Source organism: Tyto alba, unplaced genomic scaffold, assembly GCF_018691265.1.
Source record: "Tyto alba isolate M040663 unplaced genomic scaffold, T.alba_DEE_v4.0 Super-Scaffold_6, whole genome shotgun sequence".
Taxonomy (NCBI): Eukaryota; Metazoa; Chordata; class Aves; order Strigiformes; family Tytonidae; genus Tyto; species Tyto alba.
In genome coordinates this window covers 41398840-41424567 of record NW_024881327.1, presented here as the reverse complement: position 1 = coordinate 41424567, position 25728 = coordinate 41398840, and the positions used below count along the sequence as shown (strand labels likewise).

Genomic DNA, 25728 nt, shown 5'->3' with positions numbered 1-25728 from the left:
AAACGCGATGATCAAAATATTTACACGCATTTCGTTTTTCTTATCTGACAGACCAGTCCTCACTCTGGCACTTGGATTTACATTATGCTGTCTACGATTTTCAGCGGGGATTAATGCCATTTATGATACTGTTGACTTATATTACTGGGACACCAAGAGGGTCATCTCCTGATACAGCAGGGCTGCGGCAGCGCCCAGCGGCCTCCGCCCCACTCCCGCTCCCGCGGCCGGGCACCGCGGCGGGGCCCAGCCGCTCAGCCTCGCTGTCCGACCCGCCGCGGAGCTCGGCGGAGCTCCGACCAGCGGCTGCGAGCTCTGAGGCTGCCGGCCACGGCCGCCATCCCGCCCGTCACCCCGCCAAGCCCCCTCACAGGGCGCCACCGCCCCTCACGCCAACGGCCGCCGCGCTTCCCGCCCCGCCCCAGCGTCACTGCCGGCGCGGCCCAAGATGGAGGTCGGCGGCGGGGAGCCGCTCCCCAGGCTCAGGCGCCCTTCGCGGCGAGGGGCTGAACCCCGCGACTCGCTGCCGCCGCAGCCGCCGTCTGGGGGCGGTGGGACGGCCGGTGGGTGGTGCCGGGGTCGCTTCGCGGCGGGCGGCGTGGCAGCAGCGCCCGGGCGGGGAGCGGTGAGGGGCGGCGGGGGCCGGACGTTGCTCCGGTGGGAGCGAGGGGGCTCCTCGGGTGGGAGGAGGCTGCGTGCTTGCAGCCGGCTCGGCTTCCCTCGGGTGTCAGGTCGTAACGGCGAGCTGGATGTGAAAACGGGGACGCGAGTTGTGCGGAAGACTTGCAAGCGCGGATTTCTGGGTGGAGTGCTTAAGTGCTCCAGACCGAAGCGCTAGCAGACGAGGAGGAGCCTGGTAAATAAAAATGCCCGTGAACTCCAGCAGAGCTGTTAGTGCGCTCGGTTGGTGATAGCGCGTGGGGGGTAGCCGGCGTACATTACACTGCTGGAGGCACGCAGACCACCACTAACTTTACAAGTTACAGTTTACAAGTGCAAAGTATGAAACGTCAGAGGCACCTTTGACAGCGTTTTCTGACTGCATATGAGTGTGTTGGTTACTGTCATGAAGAAAAATATGCTTTCAAATCTTCTCGCTCTGATGCCTGCCTTTCTCTAAAACAGAATGTAGTGATGAGAGAAAAAAGAAAAGATACTTTTCTGCATAATGATAGTTTTAGTTTACCTGCTGAAGGTATGCATCATGAATCAAGCTAGCTCCTGAAACTGAAGTTGAAAATCTCTTGTGAAGTAACTGCAGTTGAGTACGCGAAAATTATGCCTGAAATTGTTTTGCAAATACTAAAATTAACAAAAAGATACAAATAAACTAGTAATTAGAAACACCGATCTGACTTTCTATATGTGAGATTAATAAAAATGCTTTAATAAAACCAGGAGGCTTTTAATTGGTTAAATGACCGTTTCATAATCTAGTCAGCTGTTAATTTCCTAAGAAGGTACACACAGTATGTGCTGATTGTTGCTGCTTTATCATTTATCAAAGGGTACCTTGCTTAGTCTATTTTATTTCAGGAAATGTGCAGAGCTTTTTAGAATACTTTCTCAGTGATACAAAGTGTATTATACTGAGTATAATAATCTCTGAAGATAAATTAATTAAAAAGATAAGGCATCATGTTTTACGTAACTATAATCACACTCCATTTAATGACTGGCTTTAGTGCTATAATTATGTTCTTATTTACAGAAGAGACTACAGCTGTAGAGAAGAAGAGGAAGCCTTTTACCAGACTGAATATTCATTCTGCATTCTGGATTTTGGCATCGATTGCTGTGACATACTACTTCGAGTTTTTTAAAACTGTTAAAGAAACTATTCAAGCAGACAGGTAAGGCACCTTTTCTTACAAAGAAAGTTGTGTTGTCATATTACAATCGTATTCGGTTTGTTACATCTGAACACTGTGTTTTAAATCTTGGATACACAAGATCTGCAATAGGAATAGAGAGAGCTGTGAAGCTTCAGCCTGGAGAAGAGAAGGCTTAGAGGGTTCTTACCAATGCAAATAAAGGGAGAGTACAAAGAAGATGGAGCCAGGCTCTTTTCAGTGGTGCTCAGTGACGGGACCAGAGGCAGTGGGCACAAACTGAAACACAAGAGGTTCTCTCTGAACATCAGGAAACACTTTTTTACTGTGAGCATGACCAACCACTGACACAGGTTGCCCAGAGAGGTCGTGGAGTCTCCATCCTTGGAGATATTGAAAAGCTGTCTGGACACAGTCCTGGGCAGCTGGCTCTATGTGACCATGCTTGAGCAGAGGAGTTGAACTAGATGACCACTTAAGTCATTATTATTAAACTAATTTTTAAGTAAAAACAATGCTTAAAATTTTACTATATTTATTTTTTTTTCTTTAGGCTCTGATGAACCATTTTGTATACCTGCAAAATTTGTTCTAATAGCAGGATGGTTTAATACTATACTTTCAAGTTGACACTTCAGTACAAGAAATCACTGCCTGTTTTGTTGAAAGTGTTAGGGTTTTGGTGTTATTTTAATCAAAGCTGAAATTAATCTTTAAACATCAAAACAAAGTTAATTTCTCTAGAAGTTTTCTAGTCTCCTTGAGTAGACCAGTGAAAGATTAGTGAAATAATTTATATTTCTATTTATTTTCTGTTAAATTATTTTCAATGAGATTGATGGATATTAAATATTTTTAGATAGCTTCACCTGGAAGTGCTTTTAAAACTCTCTTATTGTCATTATTGCATCAGTACATGGAAGCTGAACAGGGCCTCGCTCTGTGCTTTGAGGTTCTCTGGAGCTGCTTTAGATACACCCTACATTCAGCTGGCTGTGGATGCAAACTAGCAACTCCAGGATGTGATCAAGGTTTTGGGTATTCCCATCTGCTCCCTGCAGGACCCTGTTATCCTGCATTACTTGTTTATGTAGACTATGGTGACTGATCTCTTAAAGCAGATTTCATAATTGGTAGTACTGAGGTACCAAAATAGCATATGGGATTTGCTGTACCATACCAGGGCAAATCTTATCTCGGTAGTTGATTACCCTTTGTAATTTAGTAATCAAACTATGGTAATAAGAATTCAGTTTTTAGAATTTTTAGTTGCTAAATATACATTTGGGTAAGTATAAGATTTTATTAAAATACACCTTCCATGTTGTCTGTCCCATCTTACTCTTGGCATATGTCCTCAAAGAGGCTCAAAAGTGTCTTCCTGAATAATCACATACCTTATGTTTTCTTGATTCTCAATTTGAAATCCTTGATTTTTCTATGGTTTTCTTCAGCTGCTATAAAGAAAAATCTTCATGCTTCTTGTCTGTTAAATTTGAGAGTTCATAAACTTGGAACCTTATTAAGGCTTTCTGCAACATTTCTGTTGCATAAAAATGAGTAGTCTAATTTATAGTGAGAAGCACATTTGTAGTGGAGACTATTTTATTTCATTACTGACAAAGAATTCTTGGTGTGGTAGATCACTGACAAGGTCTGTTGCAGTGCATTTCCAAAATATTTGAGGGAAAAATAAATTGACAGGAATGTTGCATAGCAAATTTTAAGTCGGTTATGTATATTAGACAGCTTTAGAAGGGCAAAAAGTGTTTTGTAAAAGTAATTTAAGAAAAAATGCTATAGGAGCTCGAGGCCAATCTGTATAATTAACAGGTATTTTCTGTTTCTAGACTAGAATGAAGATTAATATGCAAACTGCAATGTGAATGTGCTTAATGTGCTTTCCCCCCCACAGCTGGTGGTTTGCCTCTGGCAGTTGTTTACTGGCTGCATGTTTATCTGTTGCCTTTTACTGCATACTGTATCTTGAGTGGTATTGTGGAATTGAGGACTATGATGCGCAGTATCCAGCACTGATACCTGTCACAACAGCTACCTTTATTGCAGCAGCCATTTGGTAAGTTCAAACACTGTAGCATAATTTCTTCCACCTTCAACCTTCATCCACAATCAAGAGTTGCAACTGTTGAAACTGTGTATTAAGTGTACTTGTAGATGTGCTGGATCTTTTCCGTCTTGAAAATTTATGGGAAAACTGAAGTCCTTAGCTTTGTTAGTCTAAATTGCTCACCTCTGACAAATACTTGTGAGGTTTACAGATTAAGACAAAGATGTATCTTCTAGCTGAGAAAAAATGATGCCTGATCAGTTTCTAATACAGAATTCTTAGATAACAAACAATCTATAAATAGCAAATGTAGAAATTTATAACTAACTATTCTTATATTGTTATATGAGTTTTGTCAGAGTGGTACCTATATTAAGAACTACTATATTTCTGATATTATAGCAGTCAGAATTGATCAAATGTGCATGTGAATGAGGAAATTATATATGTGTGTGCCAGTATATTTATTTGCTCGCTGCATGAAAGCTGGTTCTCTCTTTAAGTTTAGATGTTGTATCTGAATATTGTCAGCCAGTATTTGCTGCAATGCTGGGAAAAAAAAGGAAGACTGAAGAAGATAAAGGTTACCTATAGTTTGGAATTAGTCAAATCTATAATCCTTGTAATTCAGTTGTAAAATAAATTGGTTTTCCCTCTTCAGTTAAATCTGCTTATCTGGATGTACAAATTAAGGCTTTTCTCAGTTGCTGTGTATGCCTGTGGAAAAATCAAGAATAGTTAATTTTCAGGTGCTTCATATACAGAGATTCTGAAAGTAAAAGGTATCTTCGCCCTTGATGGGACTGACTGGACTTGCTCACTGTAAAATCTGAAGCAGCTACAGGAGTTCTAGAATGAGTTGTCAGTAAATAAAGTCAGCTGAACTACCAATTTAGTAAGTAGGTGCTGGGGTCTTTTCGTTTTGTTTTCTCTCAGGTCGTAAAGAAACAATTATTTTTTCCAGGTTGAGTAATTTAAATCTCATTTATTCCTGTGCCATATTTTATTTGTGTGGCTGGTATTTCCATAGTATGACACTTGAACTTAAAAAAACTTCCTGCTTTTATTCTCAGTTTCAACATTGCCTTGTGGCCTGTCTGGTCGTTTATGACACCTTTGGTGCTCTTCATTCAGTTCATGGGTGTTGTGATGCTTGTGTCCCTCCTGGGATAAATCCTTCAGGTAAGTAATTGAATTGTTTAAGCACATAAAAATATTGATCCTTTGCTTTGTTAGACCTTTAAGAATTGTAAGACCATTTAAGGATTCCTTCTCTGTGTTTTGTGTACACTTCTAGAACACTGATATTTTGTAGCATATAGAGTAACTGGAGAACACTCAAGTATCCTAAGGGGAAGAATATCCTTTTTCTCTAAGATTCCGTTCCAGACAGTGAAAAAAGGCAATTAGTGAGAATGGATGTTTTTGGGGACTACAGGCCAAATACCTGCAGCTTTTACCCAGATTGGGAAAACTTCCTAGTGAAGTTGCTTCAACTGATAGTAAAGGAGAGAAGCTTTTAACATCCATATGCAGCTGTCTTCTCTATGTTTTTTTTTTGTTTTTTTTTGTTTTTTTTAATACAAATTCTTTGTCTTATCTTTGTCTTTAAGTATGTTGTTTTCATTTTCTGTGATGAACAGTCCAGATCAACCTGCTGTGTGGAAAACTGCCAGGTACGAGAGGTAATTTGTTCTTCCTGAAAAACAACCTTTCAAAGGCAAAACCAGATATTTTTTTTGACTTGAAAAATTAATTCTCAATAACTGCCATGTTGAAAAGGGGTTTTTGGGTATACTATTCAAATGAATCCCGTGAAACTGAAAAAGCTTAAGGAAGACATTAAAGACCCCTCAGGAAATAGGATAGGGGATGTCCCCTGTATCGTAGATGTCTACATCATCCAGTGAAGTGACTCTTTCAGCAGGTCTTTGCTGTACTTCTCAAGGGAATGTGGGGAAACCTGTTTGGTTTTGCTTGCCATCACAAATCCTTTCTAGTAAGGAAGTCCCTCAGCATTTTTAGGAGTGCAACAAGAAGAATGAGATAGTGCTGGATTTTGAGTGTAGCTTCTTGTACTGCCAGAGTTGTAGGCAAAAATTATTTAATGGCTGGGACAGTGAAACACAGCTTTTGTTTGCATAAACAAACTGAAACTAGTGTTGCATTTTTCCCCCTATTTTCTAGATATCAAGAAACATGATTTTAAGTGGGTAATTAACTTGGGTCATACTCTGACAACACCTATAGACTTATGAAAAATACAGTACTTACTTCAGAACCTCTCTACTGTATTATGGGAGTTTCAGTCACACTTGCTAACTTGGAAACTTTTTCAAATCATGTTTGTTTGTTCTGTCGTTAGCTAGGTTCTGTCTGAGCATTGGAAGATCTGGGGAAAGGATGCATTTCATTGTGTTAAAGCTGATCGTATTATCAGACTAGAGCAACTGTTCTGCATTAATTTGTACTTGGAAAGTAAAAAGTACAAGTGAATTACAGATATCCTGAACAGCTGAACCTTGTGAAAACATTCTGGTTTTCGATATGAACAGCTAGGTAAATTCTGTTACACAGAATTTATTAATCCTGTATTAAGCTAAATTATTATTGGCCTAATAATTAGGGCCAAATTATTACTTGGTGATGCAAAATCATTAACTGATACTGAATTACTACAAATGTCCTGGGTTTGACCTTCTGCAGTCTATACCAGCTAAGAGCATTTTTGTTAAGGTTGAATTTGTTTTTCCTTTTTTTCAGCTTTGTGTGAAGGACTCAAGTAACTGTTATCCTGCAAAGTGGATGTCACTTCTGTTACATTCCAGTACTTCTATTATTTTTAGTACTGCTTGTTTGCTCTAACTGATACTGGAATTCTTAGACTACCCAATTTATAAATCAAATGGACATAACCATAGGTCAGCCAGTGGCTGTGAAAAAGCAACTGATTAGTGAATAATTGAAAGATACATAGATTTTACCTCTCGTTAACATTTCATCACTGCTTTGTAAAGCTTTTATTCATATTTCTATATTAAGCAGATGGGTAATAAGTCAGTTACATAGTCTTAAATCCTATCTGGTGTCTCCAGTAGTCACCTAGTTCAACTTCCTGCTCAAAGCAGGTTGTTTGGTTTGAAAGTAATTGATACTTAGTTCAAGTGTTGTGGGGTCTCAGTACTATATTATTTCCATTTGAATCAACAGTTAAAATATTGTTATCTGGAATTTGTGTTTGTACTTGTAAACTTACTCATAGATGACACAGGAGACATTTCTTGATCTATTAAATTTCTAATGTTATATGTGTTATCATGGAGGAAATACTTCATTACCTAATCTCTTGAATTCAGAACTGCTAGTGTTTGAAAAAAGATAAGGAGCAGGGTAAGGGCCTAGAAAGCTGGTTGATGTTTATGTCATTGTTAATTTGGCAGTGGCATCAGTGAAATAGATTCTACTTGTGCTGATACAGTTTGTCCACAGCCAAAGACAGGTGATCAAGATGTGACTAATCAGCAATATAATGAACAATATTAACACTACACAAGAAAATAAGAGCACAAAGTATATTCTTTTGATGTATGCACTATTTTTCAGTATTCAGGATGTTTTTCTTCCGTAAATTAACTTTTAATTCTTAGCAGTGCCTGTCAATGAAGCTGCCATTTTTCTTCCTCAGCAATAAAGAGGCTTGTATTAACTTAAATGCTATTAGTCATATACAGTTGGGAAAATAAAATAACATTGTCTGTCTCCATCACCTTAGCTAAGCTACTTAAGTATCTGGAAATCTGGAGACCGTCTAGTTGCTAGACCATTTTACATAGATCTGTGTGTTAAGACCTCGGACACCCACACCTTTTGGAAGATAGGAGAATGTAGAAGCTGGGTATTGAAACTTGTTAAAATTTACTCATTATGACTGTTGCTTGAAGTCTGAACTGTTAGAGGAGACAGTGTTCTTCATTCTGACTTTCAAATTCACACCATTGCAGAATATACAATACATTAAATGTTTAGTAATGAAAAAGATACACACTGTCTTAAGCTGCTACTGTTTAATTAAGGAAAAAGTTGTTGGTGTGCAATACAAAGGATTAGCCAAACCAAAACAAAATATATTTAGTGCTACTGTTGAGTAGCTTGTAGAGTAAGCTAACAGCTTGATTTGTTTAAATATAATTTTTAAGTTTTCCAAAACCAGTTGTACTTCACATCTTTAAATGGAAAGTTGTCTGCCTTCAGGTCTTCACCTTTTAACAAATTTTAAAAATTTTACGTCTGCATACAGAGGTACATTTGAGTAACTTTGTTTATTATGATATTTAAAATGCAGTGTTGCTCAGGGATGGTCATTACCACTGTATTTTTATTTGTCAACTATATAAATGTTCCAGGTGTTTTAAGTTGCCTTGTAATCTTGAATTAAAATTACTATTTGCTACATGGTTTTTCAGATTTATTCTTTTGGATAACTTAATAAACTTTTATACAAAGTGATCAATCATTGTTCAGTACTTAATTGTGTAACTAATTCCACTGTTCTTGGGGACTGCCAGCCCATCATTTTGCTTATAAAATAGATGCTGATGTAGATTTTTTAATCCTGTATTGACTTGGAATGTGTTTGTCTTTCATGACCCTCTCAGCTGGGTTTATGGAAGGTGTGGTACCGTGCACTATTGGAGAGCTATTTGCCCTGACTACTTTGATGTCTTTTTCTGAAAATCCCAGGTAGATACTCTTACTGTACAAAAGTCCTGCAAAGTCTTTCGGTAACAGCTGCCAGTATCCAATGCAACACTCATTCATTTACATGCTCAAAGGGAAGTAGTGGTGAATCTGGTAAGAATTTAAAACAATGTTTGCTGTAATTAGCAACCTGACAAAATGCTGCTGCCACTTCCAGTTCTCTGAACTCCTTGCTTTTGTTATTTTCCTTACCACCAAATAAAGAACTTGGGGCAAAAAAGTAAAAAGAGGTATCTTAGTAGTATCCTGAAAACAATTATTAGGTGGTCAAAATCCTCACCTCTACCAAAGCTTGAATGTATTAGCTGGCTACAGCCCACCATAGGTATTTTCTGTATCCACTTATATTAATTTGTGGATGAGAATGTGTACCAGCACCAAAGAACTTTTCGTCACAGGTGACAAGGGATGCTCTAGAATAATGAAATAAAATAACCCATACAGTGAAGATTATTTATCACATTTACCCATGGAAGCTCTGTAAAATGAAAGCATCTTCCTCAGTTATTCTTTAAAGGTTACATTAACATAAAAGTAGGACTTGGTGTTTCCATAATCATCTGATAATGATGGATGTAGCTCTGAGCTAGAGGTGGTTGAAGCCTTAACTGTTTGACTAGTTACGCTTTTTATTTATACTGCTGCTATGGGGCACACAGAAACACAGGTTTAGCTTTCAGTTAAGTGCATTTTTTCAGAAGGAGAATTTGTAGGTGGCTTGAGACATCCATTTCTTGAGAACAGGCCAAAATGAAGAAAGAGCTACTACTTCCTTATGCTTACTTAAATAGGTGGTTGTCCAGAATTCAATCATTCTACTTTTCTGCCGTTTTGTTTTCTTTCCCTGTTCGTTAAGAGGAGTGCAAACCTCAGAAATTTACACATAAGTTCAGAGATGTCTTTTGTTATTTAAGAAAAAACCTTCTTTAATGAAATTTCTGTCTTCAGAAGAAAAATATCTTAAAACTTCTCTAAGTTTTGCCAGTGGATGTGAAGTAGATACTGTCTTTTAATTTATTCCATTTGTTTTATGTAGCTGAATTAGTGGCTTAATTTCATGCGAGACATAGGTCACTCACTGTAAACAACAATACTTTGGATATTCGATATGCTACCAACAGATACAGGGTAAAAATGTAAGACCTGCCTGGCCAGAACAAGGACCAGCCTATTTTGGTATTTGGCCTTCAAGCTGTGGTTAGGTACCTGAATTCCTAGAATTAAGAGAATTCGTATTGTATGCAAGCAAAATGCCATTTAAAATATTTAGTGTTTTCCGCTCGGCTAAATGCCCCTCGGCCCTTGTAGAACTGGTGCTCCAAATTTTGAGGCTTGCATACCTTAATACCTTATGGCCATAGGTCACAGTTACAACTAAGCAGCTTAAATACAAAAAAGGTCTGTACTTTTTAGTGTGTAAAAACTGGGAAAAATGAATAAATAAGAAGGAGACTAAATCCTGCAGAAGTCTCTGCTCCTTTGAGCTCCGTAGTTACTACTCCAGCTAGCGATCACTATAATACTTTGTATTATGGGAAGAATGGGGCTTACTACAAAAATAAAGTAAATGTCAGCCTTTGGGAGGTCTGGACAACTCCTGACAACCGCGGTCATTTCCCAGGCCCGGGAGCGGCCCTTGCCCCTCAGCAGCGGGGCTGGGGGCAGCGCGCGGAGCTGGGGGGTGGGGGTGCCGCTGGTGCCGCTGCCCCCGCTCCCGCCGAGCCCCTGAGGGCGGCCCGGCCCCCGGCAGCAGCTCCGCGGGGTTCTGCTCGCAGCTCGCTGCCTTCCCCGGCCCACCGCCCCCCCCCCAGCTCGGGAACACGTTACGCCGCGCACCTCTCCGCCGACCCCGATGTAAGCTCCGTGTCCCCCAGCCCGGCCAGCCGCGCACGGCTTCCCCCGCCCCTCCGCGAGGGACACGATCACCCCCTGACTATTCTTCCGCTGAATAATTCCTCCCTTTCCCTGATCTGGGCCCTGGCCGTTGGCTTAGTCTACGGCAAGACCCCGCAAAACCCCGGCAGCTCCGCCCCCGGCCGCCGATGGGGGCCGGGCCAGCCGGCGGCTTCGGGGCTCCCCGGGGGAAGCGGGGCCGCCTGCGCGCAGCACCCGGCCGGCGGCGCGGGAGATGGAGAAAGCCGCCGGTTCCCCCTCCGTGGGCGGCAGCTACCCGCAGAAAAACGCCGAGATCCTCAGCAGCCAGTACGGTATCAACCTCTTCCTGGCCGGGCTGCTGCTCACCTTCGCCTGGGCTGTGCATGCCGTGGGCATCAGCAAGAGCCACTTGCTCTCCTACCTCATCACGCTGATGCTCATCCAGCTGCTGTGGATGCTGTGGTACCTCTGCAGGAGCTGCACGCAGAGGAGGCTGATCCGGGACAAGGACACGCACGCCGGAGCCCGCTGGCTGAAGTGTGAGTACTGGCTGGTGGCACCCAGGGGGGCACCAAGCACGGGACACCTGTGCCATCACCCGTTTCTGCTGCCACTTCGATACCCTCTGCATCCCTACCAGGAGCCATCCTGGTATTCATGAACTCAACACACATGCAGTGCCCTCTAAAGTAAATATATGCATAAGATGAATGTACTAGGAGATTGCAGGGGAAAACTGTAGCTGTTTGCTAAACATCCTCACTTTCCAACCTACAATTTACAGTGCTGAAAGCTGTGGCGCCTTTTTCCCCTTAGCAGGCTGGTTTGGCAACACTTGAAAAATAAACTATGGCTAATGGAAGAGGCAATTTTGTTGCTGTCATAAAACTCTTTTGGAGGAATTACCACCTTTTCCAGACAATATGATGCAACTTACTTTATGCTTCTGCCAGAGAGAAAGGCCCTCAAGTGCTCTCTATACCAACGTATATCAGAGATCCAAATTTACATGTGTACAGTGATGCCTTAGAAACATCTGGTGTTAGGCAGAAGAGGAAAAAATACATAGCCAGATAAATTTGTAGATTAGTATATAAAACATCTGGTGTTAGACAGAAGAGGATAAAATACCCAGCCAGATAAATCTGTAGATTAGTACATAAAACATCTAAGCAAGTAACCTAAAGCTAGCCTTAGCTTGTAAGAAAAGTATGCAAGTTTGCCCAAGTAGTGGTGTGATGTGATGGCCCATATTTGCAGAGTCAGGTGCGTACTGGAGCAAGGATATAAAGGTGTATTGAGAGAAGGTGGTTGGGGAGCAACATCACAGAGTCACAGCGACCGGAATGCTGGGTTTCTGGGTCCCAAGAAAAAGAAACAACCCACATCATCACTGTGTAAGAGTAATAGGCAAGACAGTTTTACCGACGTCTTTTCCAGTCTTGGCACTGTAAATGGTAGGTTGGAAAGTGATCACATTAAGTGGGGTGCTGTAAGACAGCTTTTCCATAAAATATTTCTGTCCTGCTAGCAATGAGAACACAGTTAATTATAACATCAGCAGCTAATGAAATATCTAAATGAAGATACCAAGAACATATAAAACCTGGTAATTTTGAAAAGTAAGGTTGTGTTGTGGAAGTTTAGTTTGTTTTCAGCCTCAGTGCTTGTGTGTCTTTTATTTTTCTTTGCAACTGTTAGCAATTACACTGTATTAATTTCTCAGGGAAAATCTTTTTTTTTTTTTTATGCCTCACATTTTACAGCTATGGTCTGTAGATTGTTTCTTGAAACGTCTGGAGTTCATGTACCAACTGTTCAATTGTTCTTGATTATTCACTGTTTTCCAAAACAATATTCAGCTCTGAAGCATTTTTTGTTTATTAGCTTATGAGGCTTACAATCGCATGAAATTCATTAATGCAAGGCTTAATTTGATCCTATTTTGGGCCAAGCTATGCTTTTGTTACTCAGAGGGTAGCTTTCTTCTCCTAAGTATGGAATAAATACTGTTTAACATGGGCAAGTACAGCAGGACCCCCTGCCCTTTTTCTTTTGGCACAGCATTCACAGCATTTCATTTGTCCTAGAGGATATAAGGAGTTACAGAAACTCAGAAATAAGATACTGGAATGAACTACTAGGTTACCTTATCCATTTCTTTTACCAGCACAGGATGGCTTTTTGTACTAACTTCTCAAGTGGTGCAGCTTCCACGGCTTCTCTTGGATGTCTAGGCTGCAATTCAACAAATCCACCCTTAGGGAAAGTCCTACACTCTCCTATTCTTAGGAGTTTTCTTGTAGTTACAACAAGCCTATACAAATCCTTTATCCTAGTTTGGTAAAAGAAAATTTGAGCTAAGCTTATTAGAGCTAAGGAAAAACTCAGGTGTCAATTCCTCTGCCAAGGTCCCCCTTGCCCTCCTCTTCAGCAATGGTTTTGTCATAGAAATCTTTTATCTGAAAGACTGTAAGTCCAAAAAGGAGGGTGGGGTTGGGGACAGAGGACAAATTTTCGTCAAGTTTATACAGAGAAAGCTCTTTTCAATTTTTGACTAGCACTATCAGCTGCTTTTGAAGAGTATCTCTGCTGTCATTGTGAGAGCAAATGTTATTGTATTAAGTAGTATAAAATGAATGTATTTTCATGATTCCCTTCAAACTGTGAATATTATTTTACTAAAAGTGGTGGTAGCTGGATACTTTGAGTGTTTTGCTATGGCAAATGTTGAAAAAGAATGACTTAACAAAAACCTCCTAAAACTGCATCCTTGCACACCATTAACGCCAGAAGGACAAATAGTTTACAAGAATTGATCACAGAAAGGTTTCCTTCAGCATTTTTGCAACTGTGTGAACCCTAGAGCACAGTTGTCTTCCCACTTGTGTGGTAGACCAAGAACCATTTTTATAGTCTGAATGTGGGAAGAGATTCAGGGAGAGCTTTGTCTTTAATGAGGTACAGTTATCCTGACCCAAATAATCGCAGGGAAGCTTAGGAAGTCCTTTCCTTGATTCATCCAACTGTTATTCCTCTGAGTACACTCCCCTGTTAGGAAAAGCCTTCTGACCATTATTTGGAAGTTCAGACAAGGGAGCCAGAGAACTCAAAGTGAAATTCAATTGGCTTCACAAATGGCTTTATTTTATCATGTTCTCCAGCAGCACAGCTTCTGTTTAAAGCATAGACAGCTAGTGAACTTACAAAGCTCTTCGCAGACTTCAACTTGGATCTTTTTACTGCTTGCATTAAATTGTCTATCATTTGAACAATATTTTAAGTTTAGGGTGGCATTTTCCTGACTGTATCATTATGGCTTTTCTCCTTCATGATGGTCAACAGAAAGAATTAAGCCAGCACTTAGCAATATTGAAGATCCTATTCTTGATCCCCCAAGAAATACAGGTTTCAATGAACATTTGGAAAAAAATCCACCTTCCTCCCCCCCTTTTTTTTTTAAATAATACAATGCTCAGTAGCAATCATTTCATGTTTCTTTAACTTTCAAATAGAAATAGCAAAACAGTGAAATTATCTTCCTTATTTATAATTACTGTTATATATATAGTATTAGTACATAATGCTGAAGTTTCCATGAGGAAAAGTTAACATGGAAATCACTAGCATACCAAATGTATGGTCATTATAGTTGTGCTCTGATTTTTGACTAAGCAAATTAGTACAATTATTCTCTTTTGAATCCCCTTAAATGTGCACGTTGGACACCTTGTATATGCTTACAGTGTGGCCACATGAGTGCTAGAAGCATCTAGTTATCATTTGAATAAATTAAATGATTGAACTTTGAAAGAAATGAGCCATATAAAGTCTTCTAATCCCTGGAGGACAATGGCAAAACTATTGATTTCAGTGGGAACAGATTGAAATCCACCAAATATCTGATGGATGTAAAGGAAACATGAAGAGAGATACTAAGGCATAAACAAAAAAAAACTCAATGTGAAAGAAACTCCATGGTGGGGAGTGGTTGTTTGTTTGCTTTTATTGTTGTTGGGTTCCCCCCCCCCAATGGTCTGCTGTGAATTGATGTGAAACTATACAACTGAAATACCGATCTTGTGAAATGGAAGCAAGACAGAGTGAAACTGCAGTACAGGTCATCCTTGTAAAGGCAAGATGCATGTACGGTTCAGGAGACAGATCACTAATCTGAGATGTGTTTGCTTTTTATTTTTGTGAATTTAAACCTGAGCCCCTTGCCTTGCTTTTCCTTCCCTCTTCCCATTTCTTATAGCTAACAAGTCCCTTGTGATCCTATTCTGCCAAGACACTCTCATGAGTAACGGAATCAAGGATGCAAAACTTTTACATTATAAAGTTCATTTTCCACCCATTTTGCGCTGACATTACTACTTTGCTAAAGCAGTTCCTCAGGGCTTCATCCTGCACCAGGAACTCATCAGGAAATTACCTTACTCGTGTCATGACTGGGGAATTAAATACCTTTCTAAAATATGCTGTAAAGTCGACATATGCACAACCATTCACCTAGAGTAATTGTGGAAGAATTTTACAATCTTTTTGCTTCTGAAGATAACATTTTCATTCTCATTGAAACAATTATAATACACATTAAGTCCCTAAGATTGACACCTTTCAGACAAATAGTGAAACAGACTGCATTTCCTGTATACTTTCTAATTAAACCATGAATCACAGAATCAATCATAGAATAATTTAGGTAGGCAGGGACCTCTGGAGGTCATCCAGTCCAACACCTTGCTCAGAGCAAGTCCCATTATCTCAGGTAAAGTTATTTCAGAAGAATTAACAATTCCAATTTATTTTAGAATAATTAAAATTCTTTAAATATGGAAGGAAATGTATCATTTGGTCTCAAGAGTAGCCTAGAATTTTGCATTTTGTGATGCCATTTACTTTTAAACATAAAGAAAATGGCTTATGTATTTAAATGTGGGCTCCAATCCTGTTACATGTGTTAGAAATAATAGGAATTAGCTGACATAAGCATAAGTAAAAAAAAATGTGGGATTGTACACATGCATGAAGTGCAGAGTTGAGGTTTTAGATTTTGAAATACGAAAGCAAAAGTTTCTGTTTCATGGTAGAAATTACACTCCATCAGTAATTTGCCATTGTTTTTATTATAGAGAGATTCTAAAACAGAAATATAAAATCCTATTGGAATTCATACCCTTGTGGTTAAAAAAATCTCTGAAGTCTATTTTTGTTTAATTTGAAAGGATCAATGAAATAAGAAACAAAAATACATTGTATTTTTATAGCTTATACTCAATTTTTATCAATGCAACTTTAATAATGTGTTATTAATTAAACTATTAAATTAGTGTTTTATTAACACAAGTCAAGTGGAACATATGGTGCTTATAAGGAAGTTAGATTGTGGTGTGGTCCCTTATAAAGGACAAATGCTCATCAAAGTCAACACTAGTGATGTTATTTACTCTGTGAGGAATTACAAAGAAAGATTAAGATACCGATGCTGATCTATATCTTAAGGTCCTGCTAAGGTCCATGGAGAGATTTTTATCTAGTCTTAATTCAAATAAACCCAAATAAAATCCAGTGGAAGCTTGTTTGAATAAAAGCCAATAGAGAGGAAAAAAACAAAACAAAACAAAACAAAACAAAAAGAAACAAACAAAAGCAGATGAAGACTTTAGAGTTTGCTTCAGTAATTTTATTGCCAGTTGTGCTTAGTCATATGGGTACCAGCCCAATAACTAATAATATACATTGTGTTACCATATAGCCTTCCAGAATGAGTTTATAACAAATATTTACATTCCTGAAAGAAAAAAATAATTCAACAAGGGGAAAGTTGTATTTTGAAAGTTCTTTAGGATACTAAATACATATTTAGAGAAATGTACTAGGTTTTGTGTGTGTGTGTGTGTGAAAATAATAGATACAGAAATGAAATATTTGATTCCTTTCTAGGAGAGCGAACCGTCCAGCCCATTGTGGTTGTGGTCTGTGAGTTAAAGCGTAGCCCCTGAGCCACGGGAAAGGCATGCCAAGTGATTGTGTTACTCCCCACTGTCGAGCTTTTGGGCCAGGAGACTGTAACGTGATTGTTCAGCAACCTGGAATTGTATAGTTAGCTGTGTGGCTGTATAGAGCATTAATTCATGCACCGTGCGGCTGCTTCAGTGCTACCGTTACTCGAGAGGCTGACCCTGGAGGAGCTGGGAGCCATCTGCAAGGTGCCGGGTGTCTCCAGGTCCCGGCCGTTGCCGGCGTGGCTCCTCTGCACTGACCGTGCAGGCCGTGTCCGGGGATGTGCTTTCCTGAGGCACTGGGCAGAGGCTTTCACCAATTAGCGGGATTTATTACACTGGGTCAGTTATCTCCATAACCGTCGGTCTACTTTTATTTCCCTAAACAAGAACGCAGATATCAATTGATTTTTATTTCCCTAAACAGATCATAGCGTATCGATACAGACTGTCTCTAAACACTATAACATTGGCATTTTCTGATATCATTTTCATTTGCAGGTGGGATTACATTATTTGCAGTAATTACTTTAATCCTGGACTCTTTTAAAATTGGATATTATATTGATTTTTCAAACTGCTTGTCGCCAACTGAAGGCATTTTTCCTGTTACACATGCCGTGCACACCATCTTACAGGTAAAAGTCACTGATTGCAGTTTTATATTATATCTGTATTTCTTAACAAAAATATCGCTTATCTTCTCGTCATCAGTGAATTTTACAGTAATTTAATTTCTAAGCATATCACATGATACTTTTGAAGACCAAATTCTGGTTCATGTATATCCTTTTTATGTGCAAATTCAGGCTTTGCAACCTGAAATTGCTCAGCCATAGAACTCAAATGGGTTCAACAATGAAACAATCAAAAAATGCTCTCCTATAGTTGAAATTACATGCTTTTTTTAGTTCAAGTTACATATATAACTGTCAGAATTTCCAGGCTGAAATAAGAGGCTTGGCTAAAGACAATTCACTTATTTCTGCATGTAGGATTTGCCACACAAGTTCAATTCAGTCTATCCTGATGTCCTGTTGGGGTTAGGGGTGGAGGTCTGATATACTTCAAAGGGACAAACCCCTTCCCATGTATTTAGCTTGTTATAAAATACTTGCACATCTTTTCTATACCAAATGAACATGGATTTTCCTGCTAGAAGCATTTGATTATGCTTATTTGTGGCTGCACAGTAGCAAACATAGTCAGTGACTCTGGTAAAATATTCCAGTTCCTTGTTTATTTTAAGGTTTTGGGTCAATATTATATGGTGACATTCCATAGCTGATTCTTTATCATATGAATTCCTCTGAGCCCCTGTCAGCCAATTTGTAGGAAAGAAGAAAAGAAAAAGACACTTAACTAAGATACTCGGTTATAGCCAGGTCATTTAATGCACTTTCCAAGATTATGAAGTCATTCAGAAAGAAAAATATTTTCCTAGCAGTTGTAGTTGTAGCATGTAAATAAGCATTTGAACAACCTGCATATTTTTTTTGCTTTCTGTAACAAAAAAAAAGCATTGAATTTTAAGCAGTAACTCTGACCTCTTCTATTTTTTTTCTCTGAGGGTGAAATTCTGATTTAGTTTAAATGATCTTAATTTCACATTCTTCTAATATCCACTCTCCATGTCTTGCAATTTCTTTGCTTTACCTCTGAAGAACAAAACAAAGAAAGTAAACCTTTTTTTCTCTGCTGATTTGCATGCAGCATTCTTCATTGCATCCAGTGACCCTGAGCTGACAAGGTTTCCATCTACTGTGAACTGGAGTGTGGCAGAAATGGTGTATAACAATGGTGAACAAAGGGAACAAGAATTCTAATTTAAATTTTACATCACTCGATATTGCTGAATTTATCATCTACTTAGCTTAAAATAATGAAATCTTGAATGTTAGCCTGAGCAATCAAAGAAAAAGTAAAAAAAGTAATTTACTTCTTACCTAAGACAAATCTTCTCATGTCTTTGAAACACAGGATGAAATTAGAGCAGAGAACATGCCTAATTATGTGTCATCTAAAAAACAAAGGATTTATTTTCTAGAGAATATGTGTCAGATTCTGTTGTATTTTACTCTAATGAGGCATCCTGATATGTACCATTGAATTAATAAATATATACATACTGCACCTGTGCAAACAATGAACTAACACATAAATGCTCTTCTACAGGCTGTGCATTATGTTCTTTTGCAGGCAGAAGTCCCCTTTGAGGCAATGAGTACTCAGCAAAAATTTGATTTTATGCTATTTCTTTACCTTACTGACTTTTATGCTCCTATTTCCCTCCACTTTCTTGACTTTAATGTATGAACTTATGTTTTATAAGTTTTGAAGAATTCTTTCACATCTGCTCTTAGATTTTACTGTCTCTATCTCGGAATGTGAAATTGAACATGGCATTAGATGAGACTAAGGTGCCAATTTCAATTTGTTTGATTTCACTTGAAATCTCCGTGATATCTTGTAGTCTCTACACCTGGGGGTTTACAGTGTCACGCCTCCTTTTGATAAATGTTTCATTAGAAGAATGAGGTTCTTCTAATTAGAAGAAAGAGAAGAATTAGAAGAATTAGGTTCACCATGCCAGAGAGGTTCTGGGTGAACATCAGAGGAAAACCAGAGTTATTTCACATGTGTGAAAATGGAACTGCATCATTTTAAATCAGCATAGTATATAATCATCAGTGTTTTTGTCCACAGATGCACTTTCTTTTTTGAGTGTCACACATACTCATTAGTGTAATGATGTTTCTCTGTATTCCTTTCATTTAGGTGTACTTTCTTTGGTGTCATGCAAAGGATATTATCCAGTCTTTCAAAACACTTGAAAGGTAAAGTGGATCTGATCCTCATCTGGAATGCTAATAGTTGTAGGTCTGCACAATGCTTTAACACCTCCCTTCAATGTAGGAGGGACATTGAAAACTTACAGTTTGATTCTCCTCTGTGTTAATATAAAAAAAAAGGAACCCCATTTACCCAAGTGAGAAGATAATAATGAGTCAGAATTATTTTTTTTCTTATTTAAACTGTGCTTATATTTGGTAATATACAACAGTCACAGAATAAGTATATTTTTCTCATGAGAGAGAGAAACAGGCAAGGTATGATATTACCGTGTCACTTCCTTTTTTTGAAGGAAGAAAGCGCCATGTATGTGTCTTAGAACTACGTGCTATATTTTCTTTATTTAGCAGCTGAAAGGGAATCTGCAGCAGCAACATGCAGTCAGTGCAGTATATCTGAGTTATTTTATATTGATTTTTATGGAAAGCACCTTTTGGAACTAGATGCAGATATGCAAAGTCACTGGGAAACATAACCTACCTGGTGGTATCCCATATTAGTAGGGGTTGTGCACATTTCTGACATCAGAACTTTGTTCTCACAGTAACTGATGTGTCCTCTGAACAGCTGAATACATACATTTCTTATAGAAGTGAGGACTGGTCTTTGAGGCAGCAGAGCCACCTCTGGTGTATTTTTGGTTTTGTGAGAAAGTGGATTAACATAGATTAATCTATCTGTGCCTAGAACATAAACAAACATGGTAACTTTTAAAATACTCATCTTGAATTATCAATGAGCTGTCCAGTTTCTATAGGAAGTAAAGAAACATCATTTTTGGAGAAGGTTCTTCTTTTGTTTTGCTTTCTTGGGTAAGTGTTCAAGCCTCATGCCAATGAGGAGAGAGGTCACAGAAGGCTTTGCAATGCCAGCTGGTGAAATCAGCTCTGTTTATAAGTAGAATTTCAAAAACCCCTAACTGCAAGTTTATCAGTGAGAACAGTGAAGTAATAAAGAACTGTTTTTTGGGGAAGGAACATTACCATCCTGAGGTGCAGGAGGAAAACATCTGGCTTGTCAGAAACCAGGGATCTCAAAAACACACGGAGACCTACCCTCACTGTCCCAGTAGTCTGAATGGGATAAAGCCCTCTGTTGGCTTCCACTCTCTCCAGGAGTCAAAACCACATGGACTAGAAGTTAGAGAAGGTGGTGGTATCTGTGAAGAAAGTCCAGCCACAGTGAGTACGAAGGAGCACCTCAGAAGACTGTGAAATATGGCTTGCAAAACAATTAACCTGGTTCAGACTGTTCAATCACTGTCATTAACATGGTTTGTTCAGCCTAAAGAATAACAACCATCACTTAAGAGAGCATAACAAATAATAACAGCATGCTATGAATGTTTTAATATATAAAGCCATTGTGTTTCTGTAAAATTTTGAAAGTCTAACATTCGTTGTGCTCAACTGAGGAACATCTTTATAGAGATAGTTATGATTTTATTTTCCCTGCACTGACAACTAAATAGTGCCATGTAGCATGTCTACAGAAAATTAATCCATTTTATTTAACATATATGGAGGTATACTCTGTGCAGATTGCTTCAATAAATACCTTATTTTGTAGGTTTGGGGTTATCCATTCTGTGTTCACAAATTTACTCTTGTGGACAAATGGAGTGCTAACAGAGTCAAAACATCAACTGAATGAACATAAGGAAAGACTGATCACTCTTGGTTTTGGGAACATAACAATAGGTAAGCAAAAGGGTTGGTACATTTTGGAATTTCTGCTCTAACACACTCATACAAAATACTGCATCACTGTAGGATGGAGTGGGGTCATTCATGACTATATCAACATAGTAATTCCTGCGTAAGTGGTAGTGAGCTGATATGTAGTTCAGATCATAACTAAAATGTTATATGATTGTTATCATTATCATATATGTGATCCAGGCTGTCATTTTCTTCTAAGTGCCAAACAGATTTTTAAAAAACATTTATTTTGAGGAATAACATCACTGAGGAACCCCTTTATTAGGAAATCATAGAAGTAAATTGAACATGGCTGTTTTAAAACCAGAGTTTACTAAGTTATTTGTAGAAAAACAAGCATGGATAATCCTGCAAAATCCTTCCCAGGAGAGCGGTTACATGTGGCGTGTGGTCCTACAGGATTCAGTGGGATGGCTTAGAGGGATAGGGATTATCCATTAGTGCTGCTTTACAAGACAATGATTTTGCTCTGGGTGGTTCTTTTTTTTATAATGAACCATTTTCTCCATTGGTAAGATGATGCAAGTTGTAGTCAACAAACATTGAGTATAACTGCTGGGAATGCCTTCTGCTTTCAAATGCCACTGAAGCATGGAGAAATTACAAGTGCTTAACTTTAAAGAGGAAATAAAAGTTCTCAGCAGCTATGGGTAATTTTTTTTCCCATGAAAATCTGTCAGTACAGTTGATAAATTTTGACTGTGTTCACAAAGGAAAAGACAGACAGCTTTTGAAGAGGAAAATACATGTTTTCCTGTGGCGACTGAGGTACAGACTCAGATCAAGGGTGAGCCCAGTGAATTCAGTAGTGCTTGTATCCTAAAAACTCCTAATTTTACCTCTACACAGCCAAATCCAGAGCTAATTTATTTTTTGCTTATTTATAGTCTGTATAAATTGAAAAAAATTAGGCATTTTTAATAACTGCAGCCAAAGTTCACATATAAGTGAAAGCTTAATTTTAAAATCTGTAAAATAATATTTTCTATATAACTGTGTCTAAAATTTTGGCAACAATTTTGCATCTATTTGCAATTCTTACCCTTATATGTATCTATGGAAACTATCTAGTTTCCATTAATAACCAGGTATCTGAATTGATAGCTCAGGGATTTTGTAATCATGGAGCATTGGTAGAGATCAGACAAATCACCAGTTAGTGGCTCTTCTTGATATTTCTACGTGTTAAATAGAAGCAGTTTCCTTATAGTATTTCCTATTATTCCTCTGCCAGAATTGTTACACAATTATGAACAGTCAGAAATAGCATCTGAAACAAGGGGGAGTGAAGTAGTGATCCACAAGACAAGTTTGGCATTAACATACAATCCACTGCAAAAGCAATTTCTTTTTCATCCCTTAACAGTGTGGGCTTGAGACAAATACAATACCAACTTTCTCCTCTCCTCTGTTCTTCTAAATTACAGAAAACAAAAGAAAAACGTCCAGGCCCAAATCAGCACCTAAAAATGTGCTCTTTGGAATGTATGTTTATATATTTATAAATAAATACACTGTGAAAATAAGTATCTTTTTTTTTTTTTTTTTCCCATGACTGTGGAAATTTCTGATTTCTGACATTATTTGCTTAAGTTATAAATGCACACTATGTATATTTATTTACAAATATGAGCAAATATTCATTGAGATGCCTTAGGGGTTTACAATGCAGGTAACAGCAGAGAGATAATGATTTCACAGGTTCCTCTCAAAAGGAGAAGATTGATTTTTTTTTTTTTTTTAAACCTTAAAATTATACTAGGTCATTGAGTGAACGTATCTGTGGTTTACTTTACCACCTTCCTAGACATAAACAACTTTTTAATAAAGTGCTTTTGGTATTAGAAACCACACTACTGTAAATAACTGATAAAAATGGGAGTAGAACTGATCCCTTTCCTTGTTAAGGTTGTTCTTGGTCTGATCCACAGATCTCCAGGCTTCTATGAAAGCCTTCTAAGCTAAAGGCTAAGGACTCAAAACCCTTGGGATCTGTATTTTTGTATTATAAAAAAGTATTTTTACCAAGACTCTGCTGATGTTTGATCTACTTTGGTGCAGCATTTGTTCATGATGTGATTATTGCTCAGCAGCTGAACAGTGAAGTCAGAGATCATACTTCACTGCATGTGCAAAAGCTTTTTTAGGTTAAAGACTTTATCAGTGAAACCTTTTCTTAGGTGGCTAACTGGGTGGCATGATGATTTAACCGAAATCTTACCTTTCATGTTTTGTTATTTTATTTGTTTTATTTATTCACTTTGAATGAGAAATCTTTATAATGCACATAACTAATTTCTCCCTCTCTTTTAGTTTTAGATGATCATGCACCTCAGTGCAATTGCACAACAACAACTCTCTGCTCGATATTTTCTCAAGGAATATATTATCTATATCCGTTTAATATAGAGTACCACATCCTAGCCTCCACGATGCTCTATGTCCTGTGGAAGAACATTGGCCGCAAAGTCGAGCACCACCAGCAACACAAAACTCCATTCAAATTCCACGGCATAACTGTTGGGATGATTTTTGGACTAATCGTGTTAACTAGCACAATAGCCATAGTTGTTGTGTATTTAATTCAGATTGGACGTTCGAAAATCAAAAGCGAGTTAGCACTTACTATGTTTTACTTGCATGCTATCTTTGTGTTGGCTCTCATGTGTACAGCTGGAATCGTTGCCCTTCTCATCTACAGACTGGAAGATAGATCGTTGGATAATTCAAAAAATCCCGCTCGAAAACTTGATGCAGAACTGCTGGTGGGCACAGCTGCAGGGTCCTGGCTCCTCTCCTGGGGCTCAATCCTCGCCATTATCTGTGCCCAGGCTCACCCAAAATACACATGGTATAACCTGCCCTACTCTGTCCTGGTTATTATTGAGAAATATATTCAGAACCTCTTTATCATTGAATCCATACACCGTGAGCAGGAAAAGGCGAACGATGATATAAAAACTCTTCGAATAGTGACTATATCTCGGGGGAGCACTTTATCGCTTACCCCCTCATACAAAGAGATTTACAATGGCAGAGCCACTCATGACAATGGGGAGGTTCCCTGCCTGTTTGAGGGCAGTATCTGTGGGAGAGAAAATGATGGTGGTGGTGGTGCCAAAGAAGAAATGAGTCAGGAAAATAGTTCGGTCATGCATTCAGCCTCAGATTTATCATTTTACAGTAGAAAATCAGTTACTAATAACAAGAGGAGAATTCTGAAGAACATCGCTGCATTTTTATTCCTCTGCAACCTTTCGGTAAGACATTTTGAACATAATTCACAAGTTAATCCCCAAAAGCTTCCCAACCTTTCAAGACTAATAAGTATATTAAAATTACATGGTTCTATCATTTGCAGCAAGTAAATTTTATTTCTTCTGGAAGAATAAGTGAATATGCCTTTGGGGAACAAAGTTTATTTAAATACGGTATCAGGGAGCCTAGGCTCGTTTTAGTCACAGTACAAAAACTGTAGCAGAGGTGGAAGCTGAAACCCTCTTCCACCAGTGTGCCCTAATAGTAACAGGGAGGGTTTTTGTAGGTATTTCTCAAACCAGTTTGCAGTTTGGTGGGGTCACAGTCATTAAGGGCTAGTGACTCATGTTGCTGGTGATTAATATTGGCCTTGCATTCTTTCCTTGCAGCTGTGGATACCACCAGCATTTGGGTGCCGCCCGGAATATGACAATGGACTAGAAGAAATAGTTTTTGGCTTTGAACCCTGGATAATTGTTGTGAACCTTGCAATGCCCTTTTCTATTTTCTATCGGATGCATTCAGCTGCCTCACTCTTTGAGGTCAATTGTAAAACATAGATCATATATGGTCCCTCAGTGAACAATTGATTGAATAATTAAATAAATAACAGTTGAATGAGAGGATGAATGAATGAGTGAACGTAGCAACAGCTGCTCAATAAACAGAAGATTCAATATTTTTTTTTAAATGGATCATAGCTAATAGCATGGTTTTTTTTCTTTTACTTCCACATATTTTGCTATATATGTGGTGTTATTGTATAGATACACTTTTCAGAATCATACTAGAGTTAATATGATTAACACTACATAGTAAAGTTAATTTGATCTCATTAATCTTTGTTTTAGTTATCTGGGTTTTGTCCTCTATGTAATTTGTATTGCTTTGTTTTCCTTCACTGTGGCTTGTGAAAGGGGTTTTAAAAAAAATAAATCTGTATGATTTAGGAGGGAAAATCCCAGGAACAGCTAAACTGAGTGATGCTCCTGAATCACAGAGATACTATGAAAACTCCAACTCTTAATCCTAGCTATGTTTTTATAGTAAAACCTGAAATCATTTGCTATTTAGTTGGGATGTAGGAATTATTTTAAAATTCCTCAATACTGATTTAAAAATCAACATATAATTATTATTTTCTGAACTATATAGCAAGAAATCCAGGTAAATAACATGTATGGTTAGGTATCATAGTGTATATAATTTCTTCTGATAAAATACATTTCTATTACTGCATCCCCCTTGTCTTGTATTTACTATATGACATAAATGAGAAATAATATTAATCCTTTTACTTAATTCTTTATTCACACATCCTTGAAATGCTTTAAGAGAGAAAACCAGTCTTATAGCTT

General features: G+C 38.3%; 2 protein-coding genes across 7 annotated transcripts; both read left to right on the top strand.

Annotated features, from left to right (window-relative positions):
• The first annotated feature begins 427 nt into the window (after window positions 1-427).
• On the top strand, window positions 428-8350 carry TMEM128 (transmembrane protein 128). 6 transcript variants are annotated; one of them, XR_006167047.1, is made up of 6 exons: window positions 428-563; window positions 1712-1853; window positions 3748-3909; window positions 4974-5082; window positions 6266-6459; window positions 6664-8350. XR_006167047.1 is itself a non-coding variant. In XM_042808360.1 (6 exons), exons 1-4 carry the CDS (start codon window positions 449-451, stop codon window positions 5071-5073), a joined length of 519 nt encoding a protein of 172 aa, XP_042664294.1. In that variant the 5' UTR covers window positions 428-448; the 3' UTR covers window positions 5074-5082; window positions 5544-5576; window positions 6664-8350. The 6 variants fall into 6 exon arrangements, 2 of the variants coding, with proteins under 2 accessions (XP_042664294.1, XP_042664293.1); XR_006167046.1 differs by lacking the exon at window positions 6266-6459 and adding an exon at window positions 5544-5585; XR_006167044.1 differs by lacking the exon at window positions 6266-6459 and adding an exon at window positions 5514-5576.
• Window positions 8351-10704: 2354 nt separating this feature from the next.
• Window positions 10705-24970, top strand: OTOP1 (otopetrin 1). The gene is made up of 6 exons (XM_009962568.3): window positions 10705-11072; window positions 17040-17176; window positions 19317-19375; window positions 20961-21091; window positions 23426-24372; window positions 24760-24970. Exons 1-6 carry the CDS (start codon window positions 10787-10789, stop codon window positions 24928-24930), a joined length of 1731 nt encoding a protein of 576 aa, XP_009960870.2. The 5' UTR covers window positions 10705-10786; the 3' UTR covers window positions 24931-24970.
• Window positions 24971-25728: the final 758 nt, after the last annotated feature.